This window comes from Carlito syrichta, unplaced genomic scaffold (genome assembly GCF_000164805.1).
Source record: "Carlito syrichta isolate Samal-C Ts95f unplaced genomic scaffold, Tarsius_syrichta-2.0.1 Scaffold304629, whole genome shotgun sequence".
In the NCBI taxonomy this organism is placed as follows: domain Eukaryota; kingdom Metazoa; phylum Chordata; class Mammalia; order Primates; family Tarsiidae; genus Carlito; species Carlito syrichta.
The window spans coordinates 594,972-622,263 of record NW_007248725.1 but is presented as its reverse complement, the minus strand read 5'-3'; the positions used below and the strand labels follow the sequence as shown (position 1 = coordinate 622,263).

At 50.0% G+C, this 27,292-nt stretch overlaps 1 protein-coding gene across 2 annotated transcripts in view; it reads left to right on the top strand.

The window, feature by feature from the left end:
• PPFIA4 (PTPRF interacting protein alpha 4) overlaps positions 1-27,292 on the top strand; it is a 53,294-nt gene that overhangs the window by 23,158 nt on the left and 2,844 nt on the right. The window contains exons 13-29 of one of the 2 annotated variants that reach the window (XM_008060468.2): positions 543-634; positions 2,565-2,673; positions 4,267-4,475; positions 6,499-6,739; positions 7,181-7,216; positions 7,432-7,565; positions 7,861-8,027; positions 10,448-10,541; positions 11,022-11,103; positions 11,616-11,816; positions 12,483-12,545; positions 13,185-13,211; positions 15,545-15,720; positions 19,332-19,429; positions 20,081-20,256; positions 22,548-22,616; positions 27,020-27,197. In XM_008060468.2, coding sequence (XP_008058659.1) covers positions 543-634; positions 2,565-2,673; positions 4,267-4,475; positions 6,499-6,739; positions 7,181-7,216; positions 7,432-7,565; positions 7,861-8,027; positions 10,448-10,541; positions 11,022-11,103; positions 11,616-11,816; positions 12,483-12,545; positions 13,185-13,211; positions 15,545-15,720; positions 19,332-19,429; positions 20,081-20,256; positions 22,548-22,616; positions 27,020-27,197 — 2,152 coding nt within the window. The remainder of the gene's footprint in view (positions 1-542; positions 635-2,564; positions 2,674-4,266; positions 4,476-6,498; positions 6,740-7,180; positions 7,217-7,431; positions 7,566-7,860; positions 8,028-10,447; positions 10,542-11,021; positions 11,104-11,615; positions 11,817-12,482; positions 12,546-13,184; positions 13,212-15,544; positions 15,721-19,331; positions 19,430-20,080; positions 20,257-22,547; positions 22,617-27,019; positions 27,198-27,292) is intronic. The other variant, XM_021713608.1, reaches the window with a different exon arrangement.

Genomic DNA, 27,292 nt, shown 5'->3' with positions numbered 1-27,292 from the left:
CCAGTCTGGGCGACAGAGTGAGACTCCAACTCAAAAAAAAAAAAAAAAGGAAGAAACAGGCCATAAGCATAGGGCGTAGGGTGGGCAGGAGAGAGGCAGGGCCCGGTGAAGGCCTCAACCAAAGGATTTGCTGGGAGCCTCCAACCCTGGTGAGGCAAGAGGTAGGTGATTCTGGCAGGATTAGCCACTTTCCCTGCCTCAGCGGTGTCCCTGAGGTCCGGGAGGTCACAGGAACCCTCTGCTGCCCAGTCACCATCTGTGCAGTCGTGAGGGGTCAGCAGGCCTAGTTCAGCAGAGCCCTCCCCAGACAGACTTCTCTCCCAGCCCTGCCCCTTTGCCGACCCTTCCGCTCACTTTCTGGTTGGACCTCTTCTCTTTTGGTGTCATCCATGAGCCTGGCCCGGGGCCCCTGGCTGTGGTCTTGGTAGTGCATTCTTTGGCTCTTCCCCAACTCTGCTGTCCTCTTTGTCCCCCTCTGACTTCCACCCTCCCCTCTCCGCCCCTCCCTGCCCCCTCCCTCCCACCTGGGTCTGCTGGCACAGGGCCGCCTATCTGAAGAGATTGAGAAGCTGCGTCAAGAGGTGGACCAGCTGAAGGGCCGAGGGGGGCCGTTTGTGGATGGCGTCCACTCCAGGTACTGCAGTGCGGGAGGCTGGGCCTGGCAGGATGGGGTCCTGGATGGACCCTGTGGAAGGAGGCTTTCCCTGTCAAAAACCATCCAGGACCTCCAGGCCCTCCTCCTATTCAGGGTGGGACACTGAGGCTTGGAGAACTTGGTCAGTCATCCAGCTCACTTGGGAAGTTTGGAAGGGAGCACCTGTCCTTTGAAGGATGCTGAGAGGGAAGTCATCAGACAGTGCTCTATCCCCACTGCCATGGAACACAGGCCATGCTTCCTGCGTCCTTGACAGGAGACATGCCCTTGAGAGGGTTCTGCAGAGTTCCATGCTTACTCACGTCCACAGGGCCCGCTAGTAGAGAGTGCCACCCATTCCAGTTCTCTTGAGCGTCCAGGACCACCTAAGTTCAGGCGGGGGCAGGAAGACAGCAGGAGAGATTGGAATAAGGTGCTAGAAACTTCCTTACTGGAAGTAGAGATGCCATGATACTTATATGGTTGTGGCATGGGGCTTTCTACCTAATGTTTGAATTAGGCCCATGTTTAGGGAACCTCTGGGTTTTTCTCCACCTTTTGTGAAGCAGTTGGCATTGAACTCGGACTGTAAGCCTGCCCTCAGTTCCTAAGCCAGAGAGGTAAGGTCAAGATAGAGGACACCCAAAGTGGATGATGCCACTCAAGTTTCATGGACCCTGGCTGTCTTCTCTCCAAAACAAAGTCTCTTAGATCAGAACCCTTACAGTTCCCTTTGGTCATGTGCTTGCTGTTTCAGGGAAATGGGAACCAGTCACCATGAAGAAAAGTCGAAGGGAATATGCATATGTGTGCATGAAGCATTGTGCTTGAATTAGGGGAAAGGACATAGAACGTGAGGAAGAAAAGCCTGTGGGTGTCTGGGGTGGTAAAAACTTCAGTGCCACCTTCAAGTTCATCAGGAATTGTATAGGGTATGAAGAGAAGCAGAGAATGGAGACAGGGGACAGTAGCTGTGATTCTTCCTACTCCTCCCTTCCTGTAGGTTGACTAGGAGGGACAGTCCCTCAACTAGTAAGACATGGCTCACTGTACACTAGGCCATCTGCCACTGCTTGCTTTCGTTAAGATGGGCGTTCTTGGCTTTGACTATAGAATCACTGGGCCCAGTGATCATGGAATTGGCACTGAGCTGCAGGGGAGGAGAGGGGGATGGGCAGGAGCTTCCCAGCGACCTCGTGTAGTCTCTTGTAGGCTCACCCTGTCCCTTTGCTCTGGGCTCCCTCCAGGTTTCCAAGCTGGGAAGGTACAGGGAAAAAGTATCACTAGGGGAGACTTCTAGATACTTTAGAGGATTGTTACTGGGGTCCTGAAATCTCAGACTTGGAGTAGACTCCCTGGGCAAATGAAGTGGTTTCTCCGACCTGTGTCTCTGATACAGTGTCAGGGTCTTCCAAAGCTTCCTGGAGTATGGACAGTATGTCTGGGTGGAATTTTGGCCAGGGACTCAGTCCATATTATGGGGAGACCCAAGAAAAGGGAGAAGATCAAGAAAGAGACGCTTAGGGTTAAAAGAACCTTTAGGCATCTTCCCTTCCAACCTCACTGGTGCCTGGGGCCCTCCTGTTCCATTCTGGTCAGATGGTCAGAGAGCCTCCCCTTGAATCCCTCTTTGACGGGGTGCTCAACTTTTTAAAAAGCCACCAGTTGCATCATAAGCCAACCCTTGCCATTAGGAGATCCTTCTCATGTTCCCTAGAACTTTCTCCCCTGGCTCCTTCTGAATCCTGCACCCCCAGAGAATAAGTCTAACCCCTTGCTCACATGGTTGCCCTTTGGACATTGATGATAGCTCTGTGTTCTGCTAAGACTTCTCTTCTCTGAAGATCCCTGGTTTCTTTGGGCCCAGTGGGTGTGAGCTGGGGCTCTCAGTCCTCAGAGCCTGTCTTTTCTCTCCCTGTCACTGCTCAAGGTCACACAAGGGCAGTGCAGCGGATGTGCGGTTCTCCCTGAGCTCAACCCCCCATGCAGCCCCAGGTCTGCATCGCCGCTATTCCTCCCTGAGAGAAGAGTCTGCCAAGGTGAGGGGGTGGTGGGGTCTCCTCGGGGAGTTTGGGGTCAGCTCGGCCGCGTGCCTGGCTCCAGTTACACAGACGGCTGGCGTGCGGGGCAAATCCTTCCCCTGCCCTCCCCCATGTCAATGACAGCTGCAGCCCTGGGGTTGGGGCCATCGTCAGCTGCAACAGCTGTGCCCCCTGCCTTGCCTCAGCCTCCTGGTGGGCAAGAGGTGGGGGCTGGCGGGTGGCCAGCCAGTCCCTGAGGCCCCACTGAAGTGTGTGTGTGCGTGTGCCTGGGTGTGCAGGCGTATGTTTCTAGTGGTCACGGCGGGGGCTGCAGGGGTAAGATGGGATTGGCAAGCTTTCTGGAACAAAAGCTGTGGTTCGTGGGGGAGATAGGGAGGGATGACAGGTTAACTGGCCCTTGGGATGGCATCTGGAGTTTGCTGAGAAGCAGCTGTGAGTTCATGCTGTCTGAGTCTGCCTAGGAAGATTAGTGGGGAATGAGGAAAGATATGGGGCAGGAAAGGGCTGACTTCCATCTTTTGGGGAAGTCTGATCCCTGCCTGGTCCTGCAGTTGTTAAGCATGTTCTGACCTGAGCCCAAGTTCTCTCAGTTCTCTGGGGAATGAGGAGAGTAGATGGAGAAAGAGGGAACTCCTAGTCCCAGGGGGAGATGCTACTCTACTGTTAAGAAACCCCTGGTCTGATGGGAGAGGCACCGTTTGAAGGTGCCTCTTTTTCTCTCTCCTCTCACTCTTTTACTCTTTCTGTTTATAAGAACACAGCCACTGCCCACAGCTCAGACTAAAGGCTGCAGGAGTTAGAAGAGCCCTAAGAGGGTGCTAGGGGGCTCAAGTGATAAAGGGTGGGTATTAGAGTACCTCTGTCCCTGGTTCCCTTCCTTTCTTCCCTGCTCCTCTGGGTCTCCCAGCCAGTTTTCTGCCCCTTCCTCTTCTGGGCCTTTGTCTACTGAAGAGGTTTCTAGGATGATTTCAGAGAAGTCACTGTTTCTCAGAGTTGACCAGAGCATCCTGTGATGTGCTAAAACTCTGGGAGACAAAGACAGTCGTAGTTGCTTGGCCTTTTCTTGTTCCCAGGATATAGTCACCCTTTGTGAGTCAGTGTGCATAGAAGCAGATAGCCTTTGTGTAGTGCTTACTTTGTTCCAGGCACTGTGCTAAGGGTTTTACATGCGTTTCTTTAATCTTCACACCAGTCTATGAGGTAGGTACTATTACTATCCCCATTTTACAAATGAAAAAAACAGAGGCACGGAAAGGTTAAATGAGTTTCCCATGGTTGCACAAGCTTGCATTTGGTGGAGCCAAGACTCAAACTAAGGCAGTCTCTCTGGAATCTGTTCTTAACCACTCTGCTAGCTACCTTTCTAATTTAGAGCAGTATCTCTTAGACTTTAATGAGATAACCCAGGGATTTTGTTAAAATGCATATTTTAACAAAGCAGTAGGTCTGGTGGTGCTGCCTGGGATTCTGCATTTCCGGCAAGTTCCCAGGAGATGCCAGTGCTATAGGGTGGAGGTGGAGATGGGGAGAGTCCTGCTCTGCTGTGGTCTGGAGTATCTGATTCCTGTGCCTTTTCCCTCCTTCTCTAAGGACTGGGAGCCATCTCCACTGCCTGGGGTGCTGGCCCCCGCGGCCACCCCTGCCTTTGATAGTGACCCTGAGATCTCTGACGTGGATGAGGATGAGCCAGGGCGTCTGGTGGGCTCCGTGGACCTTGTCTCCCCCAGCGGCCACTCAGATGCCCAGACCCTGGCCATGATGCTGCAGGAGCAGCTGGATGCCATCAATGAGGAGATCAGGTGCCTGGGGGACAGGGGCCACTTTGTGTGGTGGCACTGCAGGAACAAGCCTACATGTACGTTCTTGCCTTCTATGGCTGCACTTTAGAGTGCTACAGTATCGGGACCCTCTGTGGACCATCAGGCAGAAGGCTGGCCCAGTGCCAGAATGAGAAGGACAGGGCCTCATATGGACTTCCCAGGCTTCGTCTCCCCTCTGAGGGCTGGTGATGTAGCTGGGCTCAGGAGGAAGGAGGCAGTGCTACTGCAGCTCCTGCAGCTGACCATAACCACTGAGATTACTTCCCACCTACTGAGGCTGGCTCAGCATGAGAGCTTCAGAGATGTAACAGTCAGCTTTGCCACAGTCCCTGAGGTAGGTAGTGTGGTTCCTGTTTTAGAGACAAAGGAACAGGAACTCAGCGAGGTTAAGTGATTTGCCCAAAGCCACACAGTATGTGGCAGAACCAGGATTCAAACTTGAGTCTAAACTCTATGTACTGTGCCATGCCTCCTGCCCCTAATAAGGCACCAAACAGATAGTGGGAGGAAAGCTGTGAAAACCTTCACTGTATGCTGTCTTTTTTTTTTTTTTTTTTGAGTTGGAGTCTCACTCTGTTGCCCAGACTGGAGTGCAGTGGCCGCTCCCGGCCACCGCAGCCTCGACCTGCTGGGCTCCGGCGATCCTTCCGCCTCAGCCTTCCGAGTAGCCGGAATTACAGGCATGCGCCACCACGCCTAGCTGATTTTTTGATTTATTGTAGAGATGAGGTCTCGCTGCCCAGGTGGGTCTTGAACCTGCGGGCTCAGGCAATTCACTCACCTCAGCCTCCCAAAGGCACGGGATTACAGGCTGAGCCACCGAGCCTGGCCTGTATGCTGTCTTTTTAATGAGTTTATTAATGTTAATGACAAACGGCAAGGGAATATCTGAACCAAGTATATCAGAGCTTTACAAAACTGTAGAGATCATCTAGTTTAATGGTTCCCAGACTTTTGGATTTCACAGACCAGTTACAAAGAAGACACACACACACAGAGAGACAGGTACTAACATAGGACCACCAACTTCTTATTTTTATTTTTTAAATTTTATTTATTTATTTATTTATTTATTTATTTTTGAGTTGGAGTCTCACTCTGTCACCCAGACTGGAGTGCAGTGGCCGCTCCCGGCCACCGCAGCCTCGACCTGCTGGGCTCCGGCGATCCTTCCGCCTCAGCCTTCCACGTAGCAGGAACTACAGGCGCGCGCTACCACGCCCGGCTCATTTTTTGATTTATTGTAGAGATGAGGTCTCGCCTGCCCAGGCGGGTCTCGAACCCGCAGGCTCAGGCAATACACTCACCTAAGCCTCCCAAAGGCGCAGGATTACAGGCTGAGCCACCGAGCCCGGCAACCACCAACTTTTTATTTTGCAAAGTAAAACATGGATGATAGCTACCATTTACCATTATGATCATTCTGCAAAAGAAAGGATATTTTAGTATCCTTAAAGTAGGAAAGACATACTCTCAGAACAAAGACAAATCTTTCTTTTTGAAAGGTAGTTGACATCTTTACAGTAGCATGAGTGAGTGTGTGTACACATACTTTTCTCTGAGTGCCTCCCATGCACACACATACACCATTAGCATTATTTTTGTAATTTTTCTGTGGAACAGAGAAAACCCCATTCAGGGTCAGCATCAGTTAAAAGTGTTGCATTTGGGAACCACCCCAGACATTGCATATGTTGGGAAACAGAGGTACAAAGAACAAAATACCGAACTCGGGGTCATCCCTGTAGTTAGTAGCAGGTCAAGAATGACCTGTGGCAGGATGGTTTGTATTCTGCTGATCAAATGGATTCCTTCCCCAGCAGATGTTTATGTTAAACTGAGGAGAGGTAGGCCAGCTAACGAGAGACGTGTTTCTAAGCTCCAGTGGGTTAGAGCCAGGCATGCATGCAGACTTCGCAAGTGCCATATGTCCTAGGGTGGCAAGGGCAGGCATCTCCCTTGTGGGGGCTCACGGTGAAGTCTTGCTTTGTCTTCCTCCCAGGATGATTCAGGAAGAAAAGGAGTCCACGGAGCTCCGTGCTGAGGAGATTGAGACGCGTGTGACCAGCGGCAGCATGGAGGCTCTAAACCTGACACATCTGCGCAAGCGTGCTTCCATCCCCACCTCTCTGACCGCCCTGTCCCTGGCCAGCGCGTCCCCGCCACTCAGCGGCCGCTCCACACCTAAGCTCACCTCCCGCAGTGCTGCTCAGGACCTGGACCGAATGGGGGTCATGACCCTGGTAAGTGGCAGCTGATGAGCAACCCTGTCACCACTGGGGTCTGCACTGGGGGGAGGGGGGACTACGAGAGATGGCCAGGCACACGTGTCCTCAGCTGGGCCTGGCACCTTCTTCCCATAATGTGTTTGGACTCCAACATGTCAGACTACCAACTTGTCCTGGGTTTGAACAGGGCCTGTGGAGTATCATCCTTGCCCTCTCCCTTGAATAAGCCCAGAATGCGCAAGAAACTCCCCCATTGCCCACACCTCTTCCTTTCTTCCAGAAGTAGCCCTGGCTTATTTTCTAGGCTTCTTTTTTTTTTCTGATATGAGATTCTCTCACACCTATGTATGGCACTGAATGCCATCTCCTCATCCTAGGACTATGGGGCTCCCCTTGGGGTTGGCTTTAGGGCATCTGGAGGGTGAGTTCAAGCTCACCATTCGCTCTCTCTTCCAGCCCAGTGACTTAAGAAAGCATAGGAGGAAGCTGCTGGTGAGTGCTGCCCGATGACCCAGGTACTAAGGGATTAATTGCTCCCAGGCCCTTCCCTTTTGGCTTCTCCCCCCATGGCCCTTGAGTCCCGGTCTGCACTCAGAGAGGCACCCAGGGCCTCCCGCATTTCTCTGTGCTCCTCTGCCTCTTCTGGGCTGGGTAGGCAGGCCCCAGGTCTCTCCCTCTATCCCCTGACAGCTCCACTGTCTGTTCAGTCGCCAGTGTCTCGGGAAGAGAACCGAGAGGATAAAGCCACCATAAAATGTGAGACTTCTCCTCCTTCCTCACCCAGGACGCTGCGGCTAGAGAAGCTTGGCCACCCAGCCCTGAGCCAGGAGGAAGGCAAGAGGTCAGTGGAGCAGGCCTCATCCCTAGTCTCTCCATTCCCAGGGTCACTGCATCCCTCTCTCTGCCTCTGTGTCTCACCTACCCCAGGCGCCCAGATGTCTCACTTCTCTTTGAAACATCATAGGGAAGAATTTTTCCATATCTCCCTGGCTCACCTGCTCTGATCATTCCCCCTCACTTCTGCCCTAGTTCAGACACTTAATACGAATCTTTCCTGAGGTCTAACTTCCATCTCTCTTGCTGTAACTTAAGTATGTTTCTTCTTATTCCACCCGCTCCTGGCTGTCACCCTGTAGTGCCTTGGAGGATCAGGGCAGCAACCCCAGCAGCAGCAACAGCAGCCAGGACTCCTTGCACAAGGGCGCCAAGCGCAAGGGCATCAAGTCGTCCATTGGCCGCTTGTTTGGCAAGAAGGAGAAGGGCAGGCTGATCCAGCTGAGTCGGGATGGAGCCACGGGCCATGGTCTCTGTTCCCTTCTAAGAGGTCTAAGGGGCATAAGGGCATCAGAGGCAGGAGGGTGCGTTCAGATCTGGCCTGCTCTGCCTGCCTCCCAGGGACCAGTGGGTGGAAGCCACGGACAGGCCTCAGCTCTGGAGAAGTCATTTTCTATTAGAGCTGTCTCGTGATGGGACAGACTGCCTCGTGGGGTGGTAAGCTCCTGCCACCATGAGTGGCAGGCAGCGGCTGGATGGCTGTTTGTTTGGCATGCTGTGGGAGGGTTTTCTGTGTGGGGCAGAAGATTTGGAGGTTTTCTGATGTATTGTGCTGTGCTCAGGCTCTTCAGGAAAAATTGGGTCTTTCTTTAGAAAGGTCAGTTATTGATTGAAACTTATTTCTAGTATATCTGGTCTCCAGGACTCAAAGTATTATAACACCTAACTATAGCTTGTAGACATTAAATTCTAGAAACTGCTTGGGCAAGAGTAGCATTTTTGTCACCTCTGTGATATACAGTTCTAATACATGCTTGACATGTGATAGGTACACAGTAAATGTTGTCTTCATCCTCCCCGCCCCCTTTTTTTGAGACAAGGTCTCACTCTGTTGCCCAGGCTGGAGTGCAGTGGTGTGATCCCATCTCACTGCAGCCTCGACCTCCTGGACTCAGGTGATCATCCCATCTCAGCGTCCCATGTAGCTAGGATTACAAGCATGCAGCACCACACCTAGCTAATTTTTTGCTTTTTTTGTTGAGACGAGGTTTCACTATGTTGCCCAGGCTGGTCTTGAACTACTGGGCTTAAGTGATCCTCCTGCCTTAGCCTCCCAAAGTGCTGGGATTACAGGTATGAGCCACTGCACCTGGCCCCTCCCCCTCTTTTCTATTTCTTTTTCTTTTCTTCCTTCGCCTTTCTCCCTCCTTTTCCTTCTGTTTTCGATTCAGTCATTTGTTCCACAAATGTTTATTGAGGAACACTGTATGGCTGAGTAACAGGCACTGGAGCAATAGGTCATTCTTTCAAGAAGCTCAGTGTTTGATGAAGAGGAAAAAAAGATGATTTCAGAGCAATCTAATGATAGAGATATGCCCAAGGTGCTCCTGGAACTCAGAACTCAGTCATGGCATGGTGGGGGTGGCAGGGATGGCTTCCCCCTGGTAGCAACACCTGAGCTGAGTCTTGGAGGCCAGATAGGAATGAGCCAAGTCAAGAAGAGGTCCATGTGTGAGGGGAAGGGAGGTGGTCTGAGAAAGGGAAAGATTTGTGGGTATGAGTTTTGTGTATACTTATGTTTTTTCAGAGTGGAGAAGAAAGTAGGTGGGAGGAGTGGGGAGATGGGATTGGACAGCAAGGCTGGGGCCAGCTTGTGGGGCCTTGCTGTTGAAGAGATTCAGAAGTTCCCCCAAGGCAGTGGGAGCACTAGTGAATTTCCTGCAGGGGAGGAGCTTGATCAACTAGAAGACAGGAACCTTTGAACCCAAATGCATAATTATACCTCTCTGTAACTCAGGATGATGTGAATCAGAACATAGCTCAGTGAGTGAGTGAGTGAGGAGGAGGGAAGGGGGAGGAGGAAAGGTGATTGCCTCTGCTCAGGATCTGGGAGTTGGGAGTGGCAGCCTGGGGAATGAGGTAGCGTGCCCTTCTCCCCAATCCACAGGGGAGAGAGGAGCTGTGGAGCCGCCACAGATGGGGAAGCCGAAAGGCCTACCTGGTGGAAGAGGCATTTTGGATGAAGCCTTATGATTTCCTGTTCCCCACACCATGTTAGCATCTAAACCTAAGACAGCATCTCAGACTGGTTTCTGGATACCCATGCCTGCTGCCCACTGTGCACTGTGGCCGTGGCCAGGACTTACCTGAATTCTAAGATACTGCCCCTTGCAGTGGATTCTGTCAGGTCCTGGCATCTGTTTGAGGAAATCCTCAGTAGAAGACAGAGCTGTGCGTGTTCCCTTTGCAGTTTGAAAGTGAGCACACCTAGAGAAAAAGGCTGAAGGTTGGGATGAGCGTGCAGATTGCCTCACCCCATCCCAAGTCAAGATGACCCTTCTCTCTCAGCCTCGGAAACCACTTGTGTCTGGCTCTCTGGTCTTTGTTTTGTTTTGTTTTCTGCACCTTGGCTTGGAGGAAGGACAGGTTCTGCCTAGGATTCTAGGGTGTGATAACTTTGGTCCATCTGAATGGATAGCACCCTGGGGGCTGAGACTCCCAGAAGGGCCTCACTGGGCTGGGGATGACCTACTTGATGCCACTTTGGGATTGCCTGGATGCAGGGACATTGAGCAGTGGCTCCAGAAATAATGAGTGGGTGGTCCCATTGGGCCCTCTTAGGTTGTCCTTTGCTGAAGAGGCTCCTGTTCCTTCTACTCCCTGCCCCTAGCCCAGGTCCAGGGAGGAGAATGGAGGGTCTGGCTGACATACCCATCTTTTCCCTTCTAGTTATGCTAACAGACTCCGAGCTCGGTCTGCAGGAGCTCATGGTGCCTGCCAAGCTGGGGACCCAGGCAGAGAAGGACCGGCGGCTGAAGAAGAAGTAAGGGCCACAGGCCAGGCCCTGCCAGGGTGGGGGCCTAGCCCCACACCCACCTGCCTTCCCAGGGCTGCCTTGGGATGGAACTTAAGGAGTCAGAACCCAGCAAGGCCCCTCCTGAGTTGGCCTGGCCCATGTGGGAACAGCAGGGTTGGAAGGAGGTTGTTAGGGTGACCCTAGGGAGGAGGCAAGGGGCCTTGGAGAGTGACTTGGGACCTGTGGGTCTCTGGCGGGGCAGATTGAAAGGTCCAAGTCAACGTGTCAGGTCATGTACAGAGTGAGAGCTCTCGCCCTCAGGGGTGGAGAGGTGTTCCTGCCCCATTTATTGGTGTTACACTGTTTCAGGCATAAAGCAGAGGAAGTCCAAGGATGGGGAGCAGGGGAAGTGGGAGTTTAAACACTTGGCATGGTCCAGTGGGGCCCAGGAACAAGCATGATTGAGGGAGAAGGAAGGACTAGTGAGTCTGTTCTTCTTCCTTCAAGGCACCAGCTGCTTGAAGATGCTCGCAGAAAAGGAACGCCCTTTGCCCAATGGGATGGCCCTACTGTGGTCTCCTGGTTGGAGGTAAGCCTGAGTAAAGGGAGACCACTCAGGAGTCTGGAGGGAGGGATGTGTGTGGTGGGCAGAGGGGCCGTCTCCCTAGAACTTCCCTGTGTGTTTCTCCGCTGCCAAGTGCACATATGCCATACCCAGCATTTAGCCCCTCCCCCCATCACCTCCACACCAGTTACTTTGGAGGAGAGAATTTATGCTACTTACTGATGCTTCATGGGCAGCTAAGTTTGGATAAGGGGGAACTAATCACTGAAGCTTCAGACTTTCTTATAGGCTGCCCCCAGGAGCTAATCACCCATGCAATGCTGGGAAAATCCCTTTAACTTCCCCGGCCTTAGATTTTTAATCGCAAAATGGGAAAGAGAGGGGCTTGATGATGCTTATTTCCACATTCCTATGCTCTGCATTTAAGTTCACAGACGAGACCTGGCCCTTGCCCCTTGGTATTGCTACACTCTTGGTAGTGGGGCCAGATCTTGGAGAAAGGGACTGAATTACCCCCCTGTGCCTCATGTCTACAGCTCTGGGTGGGGATGCCTGCCTGGTACGTGGCAGCCTGCAGGGCTAACGTCAAGAGTGGTGCCATCATGTCCGCCCTGTCGGACACAGAAATTCAGCGGGAGATCGGTATCAGCAATGCCCTGCATCGGCTCAAGCTCCGGCTAGCCATTCAGGAGATGGTGTCACTGACCAGCCCCTCCGCCCCACCCACCTCCAGGACTGTGAGTGGCCTCTCCCTCACCCAGGACATTGTAAGAAGCCCCAGAATAGGGTTTGCAAGGACTCCTGTTGAGCTTTGGGAAACTGGTAGTGCTGAGCCCTGCCCTTCCTTCCCATCCTCACAGAGGGCTCTTCTTGGTCTTCAGGAGGGCGTGACACAGATTCTAGGAGGACCCAAGCAGACTTGGTTCCCTGCATCCCACACAGCAACTGTGGGCTCCATTTCCCCATCCCTATCCTGTCAGTAATTCTAGGTTTCTGGGATGGTCTGTCTGGGGTATTACATTGGTGCCAGGTTGTGGGGAGCAAAGGGAGTAGGGCATTTGTGGATTTTGCTCTCATCCTCTAACCTCAACGCAAGAATGCAGACTGCTTCATGCACCCTCAGGGTAAATTCTTTCCTTATTGTGGTTGGGGTCTGTCCCCATCCCAGATCAGCACTGTTCACTCATTCATCCAGGAAACACTGAGCACTTTCTGTGTGCCAGGCACTGTGCTAGACTGTGTGGGTATGATGATAAAAGAGATGTGTCTTATGCTGTCAAGTTGCTCAGAGCTCTGGGCTAGGCCTATGGGAGGACTCTGGGGGAGGGAATTTTGTCCTTGTCCTTGGGGCTCCCAGCCTGATGGGATCCTGGGGACCAACTAGGTTTCCTCTCTGCCTGCAGTCTTCTGGGAACGTCTGGGTCACTCATGAAGAGATGGAAACTCTGGCCACATCCACTAAAACAGTGAGTCTGGCCCTAGGCCCTGGATCTAGGGTTAGGACTCATGACTCCCTCAAGATGAGGGGAAGGTTGTGAGAAGTCAGGGGGTTGAAATAGATCTAGTATAAGATTGGTATCCCTGATGTGTGATGGGGCTCTGTTCTCAGGGTGGAGGGTTATGGGGAGAAGTGAGATTGGGTGGTGTGTAGGGGTGTGTGTGTGTGTGTGTGTGTGTGTGTGTGTGGTTTGTTCTAGGGAGTCACAAACTTACTCTAGACCACTGGTGTGCTGCAGTGGAGGAGGGACAGGCAAGAGAGGGCTTTGCCCTGACTATGGGCCTGAGTCACAGAATCACTGCCTTTGCATTTGTCACTCAGTGGAGGAAGAGGAAGGTTGGGAGAGCATGGCATCTTGCCTGTTCCTGTCAAACCTGGGAGGTGTGGAAGTGTGTTTGTCCCCCACACATACTTGCCCCCCTCTCACTGCAAGCATGGGCACATAACAACCTTCTGTCCTCTCTAAACCATCCCAACAAACTTTCCCTAATCACCTACCCAGATACTGGTGTATCTTGTCCCTCTCCTTGATGGGGCCTGGGGTAGAGGCTGACAGGTTTCTTGACTTTGCCTGTTTCCCCTGACATGCCGCACTCGTTCCTGCTAGGACAGTGAGGAGGGCAGCTGGGCTCAGGTAAGCGTCCTTTCCCTCATCTAGAACCACTTCTCTGAAACTCAGCACAGTGTTCTTCCAATAGGTTCTCTCTCCAGCAGGATTCTCTGAGCCCCAATGTGTTTCTGTTCCTCTTCACATTAGGAGCCCTGGACACAGGTTCTCTCCTCCTGCTGAAATCTCTCTCCCCCCACCCCCTGCCCAGTTTCCTTTAGTTACTTGTTCTGGTTTCTCAGGAGGGCAGGTGAGGAGCCCTGGAGGGTTGTGACCTGTGCATTACTGGCCCTTCTCCTCAATGTGACTCTCTTCTCAGGAATAATGAGACTTTGACTTGACTGATATGGATCTTCTTCCTCTCCCTGTCTGTCTCAGGGGTCACCCCTGATGAACTGAGCAAAGGCCTTTCATTCATTTATTTAGAGAACAAACATTTATTGAGCAAATACAGGTATTAGGCCTTTCTGGGCTGTCTGGAATCAGAAGTGAACAAAGCAAACCCTCGTGAAGCAGTAAACAAACCATATCAATAGGAATAAAAAAAGACAGTTTCAATAAATAAACAGATAAGGGGACAATGTTGGATAGTGATGAGAGCCATGAAGAATGAAGCAGGGAGCAACACTATTTATACTTACAGGGAAAACCCCATCCGGAGGTGACTGGACAGATCAGTTACAGCATATTCAATAAGCAGAGGAGATGGAGGATCTGAGACATAGAATGTTAAATGAAAAGTGCAAATCCTGAGAGATGAATGGAATTCAATAGCAAAACTCAAAGCCAAGCAAAATCAGTATTGTGTTGTTTAGAAAAATAGACATTGGTGATTGTAAAAACTGTAGAACTTTTTTTTTAAACCAAAGGAACAGTGGTCAGAAGACTGAGCATAGAGGTTACCTCTTTAGGGGGAGTAGGAAATGGGTTGGGGAGGAAGAGCATCAGGGTGGATGTGGCAGGGAATAATGCCCTGCTGCTTAACCTGGGTGATGCCCACAGATGCTAAGTTCATTTTTTTTTTTTTTTTGAGTTGGAGTCTCACTCTGTTACCCAGACTGGAGTGCAGTGGCCGTTCCCCGCCACTGCAGCCTCGACCCTCTGGGCTCCGGCGATCCTTCCGCCTCAGCCTTCCGAGTAGCTGGAATTACAGGCACACACTACCACGCCCAGCTGATTTTTTGATTTATTGTAGAGATGAGGTCTCGCTGCCCAGGCGGGTCTCGAACCTGCAGGCTCACGCAATCCACTCACCTCAGCCGCTAAGTTCATTTTTATGCATAATAGTACACATGTTGCATATAGTTTTGTATGTATCAACTATTACACTCTAAAAGATAACCAAATAGTCCTTTTCAGTCTAAAAACATCAAGTAGGGTAAGGAAAGAGTGATGGAGTGTTGCTGTGAAGGTTAAAGCTTTTTGAGTCAGGAGTCTTACTCTGTTCCCCAGACTGGAGTGCAGTGGCACTGTCATAGCTCATTGCCGCCTCAAACTCCTGGGTTCAAGCAATCCTCCTGCCTCAGCCTCCCCAGTTGCTGGGACTACCAGCATGTGCCACCACACCCAGCTAATATTTTGTAGAGATGAGGTATTGCTAACTTGCCTAGGCTGGTCTTGAACTCCTGGGTCCCAAGCACTTGGCCTCCCAAAGTGCTGGGATTACAGGCATGAACCGCCCACCCAGCCGTAAAGGCTCAAGCTTTCTAAAGATGGGTGGTTTCATGTCAGGAGGCCACTTCACATGACATAGACCTCGCAGAAAAGGGTGGCATGGTACATGGGAAAGCAACAAAGGACCCAGAGAATTTTGGAGTAGAGGACCAGGCCTTAAGAACCAAGTACTGACTATTTGGGCATAGGGTACCCGCCCTTTATTTTGTCTGTCTTCAGCCAACATTTAACCTCCTTGTAGACTGTATGAGGTCAGCTATTTCTCAGAGTAGACAGGCTTCCTTTGCCATGCTGCAGGTCCTTTGTGACCCAGCTTGTCCCCTGGGTTCAGCGGGCTGGAGGTTCACTGAGAGTCAGGAAGGCAAGTCTACCATGCAGGACCGCAAGTGCACTCCAGAGTCAACAGGAAGGATTTCATATCATTGCTGCCTGGATAGCTGCTTCTGTTCATTAGTATAGATAATTGATACATGAGTGGAACTGTATCATTTCAAGATCTTAAGAAGCTCCATTTAAAATCTCCACCCCCCCCACTACCCTTAATGGAGGGGCTTGAAATGGACTTGAACTGCCCTTCCTCTCTCAGGGGTAGAGGATGGATTCATGTGCCTCCCAATCAGAGATGCCAGCTACAGCCTGCCGGGTCTGCCTTTCTCCCCATAGCCTCCTCTGTCTTGTTCCCCCAGACCCTGGCCTATGGGGACATGAACCATGAGTGGATTGGGAACGAATGGCTGCCTAGCCTGGGGCTTCCCCAGTACCGCAGCTATTTCATGGAGTGCCTAGTAGACGCCCGCATGTTGGATCACCTCACCAAGAAGGACCTGCGGGTTCACTTGAAGATGGTAGACAGCTTCCACCGGTGAGTGAGTCTGAGCCCAGGGCCACCTTCCTGATGTAGGTCTCCCTTAGTGATAGGGGTCTGTCCCCATGAATGGAGGGGCCTCTATCTCTTTCCATGGCCTGCTCTTGGTGGTAATAGGTCTTGCTGTTGGGAAAGTCTCTCCTGCTGAACCCTTGTCTCATCCTGCAGTTTGAGGACTTGATCCTCTTACCTCTAATCCTTAAGACACAAAAAGTCATTTATCTTTAGCTTCACCTTCTTTGAGATTTTCCCCTAGGTCTGAATTTTATTGCTTGTCTTTGGGCTTGCTGAGCTCTCTATGTTTACCCCAAGAAGACTCAAACTGACCCCGGAGTTTAATTTAGGTGTCTCGTTCCTTCCAAGTTGAGGGGAAAGGTCTTTCTGAGTGTTTGCCCTGCCAACATCCCAGACCAGAGTCTCTTAGCTTTGGACTCACATCCTTTTTTACAGGATGTCATCCCATCCTCTCCTCCTTTTTTGCTGGAAAGATCTTCTGTTCAAAAGTGTCTGTAGCAGAGGTTCCAAACTGGCAGCCCGTGGGCAGAATTTGGCCCTCAGATGTGTTTTGCTTGTCCCACACGTATTTTAAAAATTATAAGTTTAGTTGCCAGTATTTAAACAGCAGACAATTTTATATAAAACTCTGGATTTCTGACTTCTCTTGAAAAATGGAAAGCTCTGTCAACCCATTCTAGCATGGAAACAGGCAGCTAGATCTGGAGAGTGGTGCTCTCTTAGGAAGGGCAGGCCTGCTGCTGGGACTCCTACCTCCCTCCAGCCTGCTTCCCTCACTGGTCCCAGCAGGCATTTGTGTTGAAGAACACAGGGAGTGGGCATGGTCCCAGGAGTTGACAGTTTTTAGGAAGTCTTTTTTGTTTCTTTTTTGCTTCCTGCTCCACAACTTTAAGGAAGTCCTTCTTAACATCCGTCTTTGAGCCAGGTCTTTTGCCTTGAGTGGGTAATGAGACAAGGGGTGGGGCTGGGGGTGTGGCTCTTTGAGGTTTCCTCAGGACTCTGTGTATGTCCTGTGGTCTTTCATAAATCATAGAAGGCTAAACCTGGAAGGGATCCAGTTAGCCTCCCCATTTTAGGGCTGAGGAAGTTGAGGCATAGGAAGGAGCAGTAGCCCAGGGTCACTCGGGTAGCAGAGTACAGGTAGAACCTAAGTCTGCTGACTCAAGTCCAGTGCTCTTGTCACCACATTACAGAGCCTCCTGACCTGGAACCCTTGGCCTTCCTGACCCCAACATGAGGGCCAACTTGCATATGAAGGCTGTGTCCTCCCCTCTGGATCCCCGCCCCCAGTCAAGCAGGGCTGAAAGGGAGTCTGCCAGGGAGGCTGCCAGGCCCAGCTGCACCTGTCCTTGACTCAGTGATGGATAGGGCTGGGGAGAGAAGAGCTATTCCCCCACCAAGCCAGGGTGTGCCTGGGCTGCTAGAGGATCTGTCAGCTGGGCCCACCCCAGACTATGGAAATCCTCCCTACTACCCCTCTGCCCAGCCCCAGGAGAGAATCCTGGCCTACGCATGTTCTAGAATCTTGAGTACTTCAGAGTGTCTAAAGCATTTTCATATGCTTTTCCTCAACTATATATATACCTGCTTTATTCCACTTAACATTTCACAAGCATGTTCTTATGTCTTTAAGATTCTTTTAAATAATGATTTTTATGACAAGGGATGTTTAAAACCCCTTATTTTACAGAGAGTGAACACAAGTCCAATAGAGGTCAAGTTCCATAAGACCACTCTCCTGGGTGGTTATAGAATGGAGCGCAAACCCTTGTCTCTTGACACCCAGTTCAGAGCTCTTTTCCTTAGGACATAGTGCTCTATTGAGCAGGTCTCCTGAGGAGCTTCTGCTTTTATAGAACAAGCAGGTACAATAATCAGAAACGCTGCCTTAATAATGGTGTCATTACCGAGTGCCTGTTTACATTCCAGGGGCTGGGCGAAGCCCTTGATTTATTCTCATGCACAAGAGAGATGTGACCCCATTTTACATATGCGAAGAAGGGCAGAGCTGGTATTCAAACCCAGATTGACCTAACCTTAAGGGCTTTATATTTATGTGATGCTATGCGGCAGCCTTGAAAGCCATAGGACCGAAAATTATAGTGAGTTTGAAATGAGACAGAAGGCACTTCCAGTTGTGAGTTGTGTGTGCTCGTGCTTCCTCACAGGGGACCAAGGCTTAAACCAGCGGCTTGAGCAACACATGGCTTGAGCCAGAAAAGGGTTCCTAGAAGTGGTGTTTGTGAGTTATGAGGGGGAGACTGTTCCAGGCAGAAGGCCCCCCTGGGTAGAACTGAAGGGAGAGGAGGAAGCAGTCTGCACAATTTAATCTCACAGGCAGTAGTCTCAGTAATATCAAAAGCAGTTAGAGTGGGGAGGGGCCTTCTCTTCTGTTTCTCCATCGATGGAAAAACCCAGAGAGGCGAATGACAAATAGTGTTCACATTCAGGAAGAACCCCACAGTTTTTCCAAGGTAGAATGAACTACCCTGAGAGGTAATGAGTTCCCTGTCACTAGAGGTGCTCAGGTACAGGTTTAGTGACTATTCTGAAGGATGCTATTGGGGTGACTCCTGTATTAGGCAGGAGCTTAGACCAATGGCCTCTGGGGTCCCTTCTAACCCATGGAATCTGGTTCTCAACCTGGCTTAATTATTATTTATTGAGGGCTTACTATGCATCTGGCACTTTTAGTACTTTAAGTACTTTTAGTAATATATGTAAATTATTTTATTTAATTCACAAGCATTTATAAACTCCCCACTATGTGCTAAGGGTTTAATATCAGGGAACACAACAAAGTTCCCTGCCCTCGCGGAGCTTATGTTCTAACTGGAAGAGATAGTAAAGGAACAATAAATATATGGTATGTTGATAGACGCATGCTTGGGAGAAAGTGCATCAGGATAAGGGGGGATTGGGAGTATAGGCCAGGGATGGTGACAGTGATGTCGCAGTATCAAATATGATGAACAAGATGACTAATGAATTGACCTGAGGTGACATTTGAGCAAACATTTAAGATCTAAGACAAAGGAGCAAGCTATGCAGCAGACTAGGTGAAGGGTGTTTCAGGCAGAGGGAGCAGCCTGTGCAAAGGCCCCGAAGCCTGCAGGCCCAGCAAGCCGGTGTCAATGCGGCTGCAGCAGAGAGGGCAAGTGGGAGAGTGGCTGGAGGAGGGCGGCAGGTAAGAGGGCAGATCACAGAGCACCCTGCAGATCTCTGAGTGAAATGGGAAGACAGAAGAGTATCTTGTTTTTGCTTCTTCTTTGGCTTGTGGGTGGTAGGGGTCTTTGTCATCCCAGTGCCTGGAGAGGGAGGGCATGCTGGTTTCATTCAGAGAACTTTTATTCTGTCCAGCTATCCCCAGGCCCACTTCCTGACTGAGGGAGGATATGGGGTAGGCAGCGACAGGGAAGTAGCCTCGGGTTGAACTGCGGGCAAGCCTGGAGGAGGAACATGAGGGGCTAGAGTGCTCTTTGTTCTGGAGGCACTAGGTCTGGCTATGGCTGTGGCTGTGGCTGGATGTGGGGTAGGTGGGGTGGGAACGCAGCCCCCCTGAGGCTCTGGCTCAGGGGGCTGTGTGCCTGCAGAACCAGTCTTCAGTATGGCATCATGTGTCTGAAGAGGCTGAATTATGACCGGAAGGAGCTGGAGAAGAGGCGGGAAGAGAGCCAGCACGAGATCAAGGGTGAGCTTGTCAGGCTCAGCATGGCCTCCTTGGAAAGGGTGTGGGAGCAGCCTGCCTCATGGGTCCCTGCCTTGGGCCAAGCGGAGTGGAAGCGTCTGGGTCTCAGGGAAACTCCAAACCTGAGAGGAAAGATGTACCCTCAACCTTAGAGAGCACCCAGTCTGATGGAGGAGACGTAGGCTATACTGAATTGGCTATCATGCCCTTCTCTCACCCCGACACACTGGATGGTAGCCAGCAACAGGACAGAACAGTTACTCCATGGGATGATGTAGGGACCGGTGTGCTCGTGTGGCTTGATGACCTAGGTGAGGTTGGATGGGAAAGAAAGGCAAGTCTTAGAGGGGACCTTGAGGGTGGAAAAAATAAGGAGGCCATTCCAGCCTGAGCCAGGGGGATGACTCAGGCAAGCTGTCTGGGGAGAAAGCTGGGAGCCTGTTGGCCTAACCCCGAGTCCTGCAGGCTGGCAGGGATGGATTGAACTGGGCCTGGTTCTCCAGGATCCCAGGTGCCAGGGAGCACAGAAAGCAGATGGGGAAAGTTGGGGGTGGGGTGGGGGTCAGAGAGCAGGTGGACTGGGGCTCTGGGCCTACAGAGCCCTTGGCCATACCTACTGTCGTTTTTTGTCCCCTTTCTTTCCCCGCCCTTCAGATGTGCTGGTCTGGACCAATGACCAGGTGGTTCATTGGGTCCAGTCTATTGGGCTCCGGGACTACGCAGGAAACCTGCACGAGAGTGGTGTGCATGGTGCCTTGCTGGCCCTGGACGAGAACTTCGACCACAACACTCTGGCCCTGGTTCTCCAGATTCCCACGCAGAACACCCAGGTGGGTGGCCTTTTAATCAGTCAGTCTCAATACCCCCCTCACTTGTCCTCTTTTTTTCTCTCTCATACATACACACAGGCTTAGGTATTTGTGAGGGGCTTTTCCGGGGCCTAAAGAGGGGATCACAGTGACCTCAAGCATCCAAGTGGTCCTGGTACATAACCAAAGCCCCTTGGGAACACGTGGCCCTCACATACAGATCACACCAAGCACAGGCCTGAAATACAGTGTGCTCCTATGACTGCTGTGGTACTCCGTCTCCTTTCAACCCCATTTGGTAGCTGAGACTCTGTGTCTTCCTTTTCCTCAACCTGCTTCTCTGATCTGACTTTTCTTAGAGGAGGACTAGCCCCAGGGCCTGTAAGAACCAGAGAACTCCTTTGTCTATCATCAGAGAGATGTGCTCTTGGGCTCTCAGGCTTAAAAAAGCTAAATATACCAAATTACACAGCCCAGAGTCTCTCCAGGCCAGGACTTTGTCTCCCTGTCAACAGCTCAAGATTAAACATCTCCTGAAATTACATTTCATCATTTTTATGGAGCTGTCATCTAAGAATATATCTAAATTCTCTTGAACTTATTTATATTTTTGGCCTTTCTGACTTCCTGTAGGTAATAGATTTTAGAAGTACTACCTGTTGTATAAAGTACTTCCTGATTTTATTTGTCCTAAATATGTCCCTGTCAGGATCCCCCTGGGGAAGGAGCTGCCTCGTCCTTCCAGGTTTGGTAAGGATGTTTGTATTTGACTAATGCTCACCTTTTGTGATTTCATCAACTCTGATTGTGTTGCTGCTGAGCCCAAGCCTTTGTCTCTCCAGACAGAGTGGTCTTAATTCTTTTAGCCTTTCCTCATATAGACTCGCCTATGGTTTTAGCTGCCCTTGTCTGGACTGTTTGCAGCTGTTAGATCTCTTTTGAAATTCAGCCACCAGAGCTACACAGGCTATTCCGGGAGCGGACACATTTTGGCTTGAGTGAGGGTAGGGCTGTGTTGTAATTCTGGGCAGTGCGTTGGCCTTTTGAGGGTGGCAACAACACCCTCAAAGGCTGGTGTGTCCCGTAGGCTCTCTGCAGTCACCCTTCTCCCAAGAAGTCCAAACGGATAGCACAGAGCCCCTCATCCTCTAAAAGGAGCTTGGTTTTCTCCCCCAAGTGTAGTTCTCTTCTCTTGCCCACCTTGAACCTGCCATTCTCCTGCCCACTCACACGGCTTCATGAGATGCTTGTGAGGTGTACACCTGTCACCATCACCTTTCACTACCCAGAGGAGCAGTGTCAACTGGATGTTGGAAAATGTACTAGGCTTCTCCTTTCAAATCATTTATAAAAATGTTACGTTCTCAATCCTGACAAAGACTGTCCTTATGGAACTCTGTGGTTCATGTTTTCTACCTAGAGGTGGACTTTTCTCATTCTTTGACTTCCTGTCGCTAAATGCATTCAGTTTTGTGGGATAGCAGTAACTCTGTAAATAGTCGCAGGGACACCTCTCTATTGCTTTCTAACCTTTCCTCAGTTCCTGACCTAGTTATTTAGCTTACCTACTGGGAAATGTAGTACCTGACCCAATATGGAATCCCTCATTGCAAATGGTTAAAAACATCTGGAGATTGTTTGTTTTGTTTTGTTTGTTTTTTAAGTTTTCAAACAAAGTTTATTAGAGAAAGAAGAGAGAAGAAGAAAGGGAGTCATGCCAGAGCTGGTGGCATGGGCGAGAGAAACTGCTGGGGACAGTTTTGACAATGCTCCTCTTTCTGACATTTCCCAAAACTCCTAGTAATTTAATCTCCTGGGAGGCCTAGACAAAGCCTCTATGAACCATGCCACCCAAGGGCCACCAATATCCATAACTGAGCAGTCTTCCTAGTTTAAGTTTTTGATGTAGAATTATCAGATATATTTATCTAACACAAATAAGTTAAGTTCTGATTATCCATGGTCTACATGCTTACTTACCCCTCTAGAAAGATAGTCTGGATTTTCACCTGATAGATAAAATGTTGTGTTGTTTTTTCTAGTAGGTGAAGCCTGTCCATCCATGTGTTCTGTGATCCTACTTAATTTTAAAAAATTATTTTTTTCTCATTTGCTCCATATGAAATAATCCTAAGTTTTGTTGAAGGAGCAGCATCGGGAAGGTGTGTGAAGGCCTCTACTGGGCTAAATGCACTGAACCTCCCCCTTCCCCAATCTCTGCCCTTGGACTCTAACAAACAGGTGAAAGGTGGCATACAGGTCATTAACTCTAGTCTCTTCCACCTTTCTTTCTCTTGCTTTATGGACTCCAGGCACGCCAAGTGATGGAGAGAGAGTTCAATAATCTGTTGGCCTTGGGCACAGATCGGAAGCTGGATGATGTGAGTACCTGGCTGTGAATTAGGGGCCTTGAGGATTTTGTCATCATTAGTTTGTTGGGTTGAAGTTCATGACTTCTGCTTTCCCTGGGCTGATCATTGGAGGGCTGGCCTAAGGGAGGAGAGCCAGAGGGGATGGGATGATGTCAGAGGGCTGGGGAGGCAGCAATTGTCTTTGAGTAGTGATAGGCTGTGGAGAAGTCTCAGTGCACCTTCTTCTTGTTCAAAAGCTGAAGGCCCCTATGTGTTATATTTCTAGCATCCAACTCTATGCCTGGCCCTCCTAGCCATGCAAGATCAAAGGTCTCCCCCCAAGGCCATATCTTGGGGATCATACATTTCCCTTGATCTCTCAGACCCTATGTCTTCAGTGCTATTAGGTCAGCACACCTCCAGGAGTTCGGTAAGATTTTAGCTCATCCTACAGGAGTGTGATTGTTTGAAGGTGGATGCCCAGCTGAGGCTGTTAAATGCCAGGTTTGTTCGGTCATTCTTCAGCACAGTCTGACAGCTGAACACATGGCTTAGGACTTTATCATCCTGGCTTTCTCTCTAGTCTCACTCTTGGGTCTACCTTCACACCAAGTTAACGTTCCCCTCTCTCAGCTGTCCTGATCACAGAAGGAACAGCCCCATGCACTTGATTTCATCAGGCCTTCCCCTTGAGTTTGGAAAAGACCCTGACCTCCTTAGCTACATGTTTCCCTTAGAGATGCTGACTTAAGTTCACCTGTTTCGTGAGGACACAGTGCCTCCTCAGCTTCTGCCTCCTCCCTTTTCACTTTCCAGTCACCAACCTTGCCTATCCTTGCCTGTCAGGTCTTCCTTAGTTGATTGGCTCCAAGCTAGTGAAAAAACTGCCCAGAGCTTGTTTATTTTTAGCTTGTCCATCATTGTTTCTTATTTGGGTTTAACAGGGCTAAAAACCCACCTTTGTTGAATGATTGCTCTGCCTCAGTAGACAGGGTACTCTCAGGAATACACAGAATTTGTGGAGATATGTTTTCTTCATAGAGGTACTTTGAAGTTTGGAGAAAAAAAAAAAATATATATATATATGAGGGGGACCCCCAAAAAGCCCCAGAATTATTTTTTGGAGGGTGGGCCCCTTGGAGTACAGGACTCCCCACTAGGTAAATGTTATAGAAACCCATTGGAATCAGTGTACCAGCTAGCACTGTTGTGAGAGACTGCATTTGGCTTCAGTTAATTTTTTGTCTGGAGAGTTAATGCATTTGCCCATGAGTGATTTTCGAGCACATTTGCCTACACCATGCTGAGTGTTCAGCAGTTTTTGACCAAAAAAGCATGATCCCTATGCTCCACCCTCCCTGTTCATTCGATCTCTATCTCATTCCAAGTGACTTGTTTTTGTTTCCCTGGATGAAAAAGTTCTCAAAGGGAAAAGTTTTGCCAGTGTGGAAGAGGTGAAACAAAAAAAGGCAAAAGGACTAAAAGACATCAAAACTGACAAGTTATAAAACTTCTGAGCAGTGGGAAAAGCATCTCAATAGGTGTATTGCATCAAATGGAGAGTACCTTGAAGGTGACTAAAGTTTAAACATGTAAGAATAAATACATAATTTTTAATAAATAAATTCTGGGTTTTTTTGGTCCCCCCATATATACTATATATTTATTTCCAGTCAAGAAGATAAACTTCCAGAACCCTGCAGCTGTCCCACATTGAGAGATCTTAATATTCCCAATGCCCCTGTGATATTGACCTTCCCACTCATTCCCTGCACATCTGGAATCTCAGCTTTCTTTGTTTCTGTCTGGAAAAATGACTCATATATATGTATGTGTGTGTGTGTGTTTGTATATATATGTATATGTGCATTTATGTGTGTGTGTATGTATGTATGTATTAGTATGGTGCTTTCTATTTTAGAAAGCTATGGAATCCTTCAATCCTTACAAAAATATTCTTTGAATGCCTGCTCAGTGTAGGCATGGTGGTATAATGGTGACAGATGTGTCCCTTTATGATGTCTCACACATACAAGACAGGTTATTTTCCCTATCTTACAGATGAGGAAGTTTTAACTCAAAGAGTTAAATTACCTGCTGTGGCAGAGCAGGACTAGAGCAGATGTGTATCTGATTCCTGAGCTCTTCCGCCATATTCCACTGTCTTCTGGAAGCTTGTGGGGCTGTCTGGCCTCTCAGGTTCCAGATATTAGGGTGGAGTTCTTGAGTAGGTGATGTCATAGGGCCATGCATTGGGGTTTCTGGGATGCAGCTAGGTGTGGGTTAGAGAGGACTGGTTCCTACAGGAAGCCTAAAGTAGAAGCCAGGTCCTGGGAATAAGATAAAATTTGATGGGGGGAGGTCTGTGATCCAAGGAGATCATCCAGGCTGAGGGAGATAGAGCGGTCTCCTTGTCTAGCCACCTAGCACATCAGCAGCAACCTTGAGCTGTCTCTTGCAACTATTCACTTTCCCAGTTGTGGTTCTCAATTCGTCTTCTCAAGTTTCCAGGCTCTGAAGAGCTGCATCCACTTCTCCCTCTACATGGAGATGAGGCCTCAAGGGAAATGAGGAAGAAAACAGGAAGGAAGGACAGCTATTAGGGACAGGGGAGGAACTCAGAAATAAGTACTTAGGATTGGCTAAAGGTGGAAATGGAGAAAGTGGGAGAGAGAGAAAAAGGAGAGAGAGGAGAGAAGGCTCTGGGCTAGATTAAGAGCAGGATCATGGGGAGGACAGCAGTGATGAGGAAAGTTCCTGAAAAACTCAGGAATGGGATGCCTGCATAAGGAGCCAGCTGCCACCTATTCGTTTAACAAATATTTATTAAGTGCCTACAGTGTTCCCAGGCACTGTTCAGGGGCTGCGGATACATTAGAACAAAAAAAAAGATCATGTTTCCTGCCCCATAGAACTATAGGGAGAGGGGTGGGGGAAGGAGGAGGGGGACAGAGAGAATGAGGAAAGAGGGAGAAAGGGAAAAAAGATGAAGGTGGGAAGGGAGAAAGGTGGGGGAGGAAGAAGAACATGAAGGAGGGGGAGGAGAAAGAGATACCGTTGTTCTGAAAAAGGCATCGTTAGGCAATTTCATTTTGTCATCATGCAAACATCATAGAGTATGCTTCCACAAACCTAGATGGTCTAGCCTACTACACACCTTAGCTGTATGGTATAGTCTATTGCTCCTAGGCTACAAACCTGTACATCATCTTCTATACTGAATACTATAGACATTTGTGACACAATGGTATTTGTATATTTAAACACAGAAAAGGGACATTAAAATATGGCATTATAATCTTATGGGATCACCACTGTATACGTGATCCATCATTGACAGAGACATTGTTATGTGGTGCATGACTGTATTAATTATCTCATAAATAGATGTAAAAATGCTACTAGGATGAGTGGCCGAGAAGTACACAGAGTTAAGAATTGATCAGACAGAGCACCTGGCCTACTCAGGGTACAAACAACAAACTCTAAGGGGTTGGAACTGGAAGGGGTTGTTGAGGCATGAACAGGTGGGTAAATGACCCTTGCTCCTGCTGGTCGCACTATGCCTGTGCATCAGCTCTGAGAAGTAGGGCTGGAGGGAGATTGGGCATGGGTACTGAGCAAGTGAATGTGAGCTCTGAAGGTGAGGAGAGAGGCCTGTGCGGAGAGTCATTCTATAAGACTGTGGCCCTGGGTACCTTGTGGTAGGTATGATTATTTTGGAGATTTGGCTGGCATAGGTGAGGGGCACATGGCAGGGGGCTGCCTGCCATGTCCTTGGAGGAGCCTGCCTCTGCTTGGTTATGTACTCTACCCATCACTGTTGCAGGGTACTCTCATCCAATTGAATTAGGGATAGGTAGCCTGAGAAATAGATGGAAATAGATTTATTCAGAAAACTGAAGCTCAGAGAGGTTGCCAGGGTCACATAGCCAATAAAATGGCAGAGCCAGGATTGGAAGCCAGATGTTCTGACTCCTGATGCAGTGTTCTTCTAGCATACCCAGGCTACAGCCATATGGAAGCTCCAGAAGGACAGGAGAGTTTGTATGGGAGCTGGCTGTAACTTCCCATGGTGAGACTGAGAAGAGGAACACCTTGAAAGGCCAGTGGGCATCCCAGACCTAGTTTGAGATTGGGATGGGCAAGGAGACAGAATTCAACTACAGAATAACAGATCCAGCCAGATACCCCCACCCCTCACGCCTCCCCACCCGGTTGCCCATAGGGAAATTTCAGGGTGGCAAGGTTTCCTGCTTCCTTCTACAGATGGAAACATTGAGGGCTGGAAAGGGGACGTTACCTTGCTCCCCTTTGTCGCAGGGATGGGAGTAGTACCCCTAGAACCGGCTACGACTGCCCTCCCCCAGGCAGAGTGTGAGGGTGGCAATTTCAACGTGCCCCTCGGGCCTCTGCGTGTCCCCACGGTGCAGGGAGACGACAAGGTGTTCCGCCGGGCGCCCTCCTGGAGGAAGCGCTTCCGGCCGCGGGACCACCACAGCAGCGGCATGCTCAGCGCCTCCGCGGAGACCCTCCCGGCAGGCTTCCGCGTGTCCACCCTGGGGCCCCTGCAGCCCCCTCCGCCCCCGCCAAAGAAGATCATGCCGGAAGGTGAGTGACAGGCTGGCTGGGCGTGGCCAAGGCTCACCCTGCGTGCGCGAGCTCCTGTCCTGGCCGCTGGGTGGAGAGGGGCAGGCGGAGGCTGG